The sequence below is a fragment of the Cyprinodon variegatus genome, unplaced genomic scaffold, assembly GCF_000732505.1.
Source record: "Cyprinodon variegatus isolate N-32 unplaced genomic scaffold, C_variegatus-1.0 Scaffold9, whole genome shotgun sequence".
Lineage (NCBI taxonomy): Eukaryota > Metazoa > Chordata > Actinopteri > Cyprinodontiformes > Cyprinodontidae > Cyprinodon > Cyprinodon variegatus.
Genome location: NW_015150462.1, coordinates 2,606,962 through 2,608,577, shown reverse-complemented (window position 1 = coordinate 2,608,577; position 1,616 = coordinate 2,606,962). Strand labels below are relative to the sequence as shown.

The window sequence follows — 1,616 nt, the reverse complement described above, 5'->3', positions numbered from 1 at the left end:
AGCTGAGATCATGTGAACAAGGTCTGCTGGTTTTCTACCAACTATAAGGCTGAGAGCTAAAGGTTTTGTTGAGCTTTTCTAAAAACTTATCTTGTTTTCTGCTCTACAGCTTAGTGATCTAGGTCTTGTTCAGCGCTTTATAGATTGTTTTATTTGCTTATATCGAGTTTATTAAAGTTCCAGTGAACAGAGTATATAATTCGATGACAGATGTTTGATATTCTTGACCCACATCTGTAAGCAAACAGCGTTTATTTCTGCTCAGCCTCTGCAGGGAAGTTCCAGCAGGACAAGCTGTTCACAGCAGAACAGCCCCGGTAGTCTTATTAACGTAATCTGGATTATCATCTCTTAGCATCTGGAGAGATAAGGAGAGAATAAACCGTCATGTCTCCATGCAGCAGCAGTAGACTCTTCCCATTCACCTGGATTACTACTCTACATTTTGATTAGGTCACTCTGTTATGCAGCTCCACAGTGACCCCTGGAGGCGTGTGCAGGGATCACACGTGTGCGTTTATTTGATCTCCTTACCTGATTTGCTGCAGGATTTCCTGCGGAGAATCCCTGGGAGTTTATTGGGCTGTGAGGTGTATGAGGAATGGATAGATGTGCTGGAGGAAGAGGAGGAGGAGGAAGAACAGGTCCAAGACATAAAGAGGTAAGAACTTCTCCGCTTTTTGGCAAGAATTCAAACGCACAGCTTGAAGGTTGTCGGTACTCTCTGCAGGATGATTCGTCGCCTGGCTAAAGAGAACGCGCTTCTGCTCCGCTACCTGTTAGCCATGCTGCATGCGGTCCAGGCCAACGCTCAGGAGAACCAGATGACCAGTTTCAATCTGTCAGTGTGCATCGCTCCCAGCTTGCTGTGGCCTCCTGGCGCCCCCTGCAGTCCCGAGGCGGAGGGAGAAGGAGCCAAAAAGGTTAAAATAATGCAATACGTTTTTTTGAGCTGCAGAAAAAAATATCTGGAGTTTGAGTTGGGATCTGCTGCTGTTATAGCTGTATCATCACAGCATTATGCTGCCACTACCATGCTTTGTGTTGGGGAGGTGAAGTATTAATTGTTGCATTGATTGTGCTCCAGGTGTAATCAGACCTCCTGCTTCCGTTTTTTGATTTGATTCCTCCTCCATACTTGTCCTAACTGCCAAAGCAGAATAAAACTGGGACTTTTTCTTTTCCTGCATTTGTTACACATCCCTCCTTCTCTCCATCCTTCCATGAAAACTAATTTTAAACCACTTAAAATAATTCTGCTTATCAAAAAGTGTTCTTGGAGCCTAGCTGGAGAACTAATGATTTTCTAAAAAAGAAGTATGGATTAATAGCCTAACGATGTGGAATGTGACCCAGATTTTACACGTGGCTCCTCCTGGTTTGACTCCGACATTTCAGATTGTTTTAAATAAATCGGATTCAGCAGCGTTACAGGAGCTGAATGAACACAATGCTGCTATTCTGTCTGAGGAGCTGGAATCTGCTGATCTTTGTTTTGTGAAACCTGCAGGTTAAAAACAAAACTTTTAATCATGTTAGCAAACACATCAACTCAGTGGAAAACCTAAAAGCCACATCAACCTTTGTTTTCGTAGATTATCCGGGTTTTTAAAGAG

At 43.3% G+C, this 1,616-nt stretch overlaps 1 protein-coding gene across 1 annotated transcript in view; it reads left to right on the top strand.

Moving 5' to 3' along the window:
* Positions 1–1,064, top strand: part of arhgap20 (Rho GTPase activating protein 20) — a 45,652-nt gene extending 44,588 nt beyond the window's left edge. The window contains exons 15-16 of the mRNA XM_015377839.1: positions 549–661; positions 731–1,064. Of these exons, the coding sequence (XP_015233325.1) occupies positions 549–661; positions 731–1,064 (447 nt within the window). The remainder of the gene's footprint in view (positions 1–548; positions 662–730) is intronic.
* The last annotated feature ends 552 nt before the right edge of the window (positions 1,065–1,616 follow it).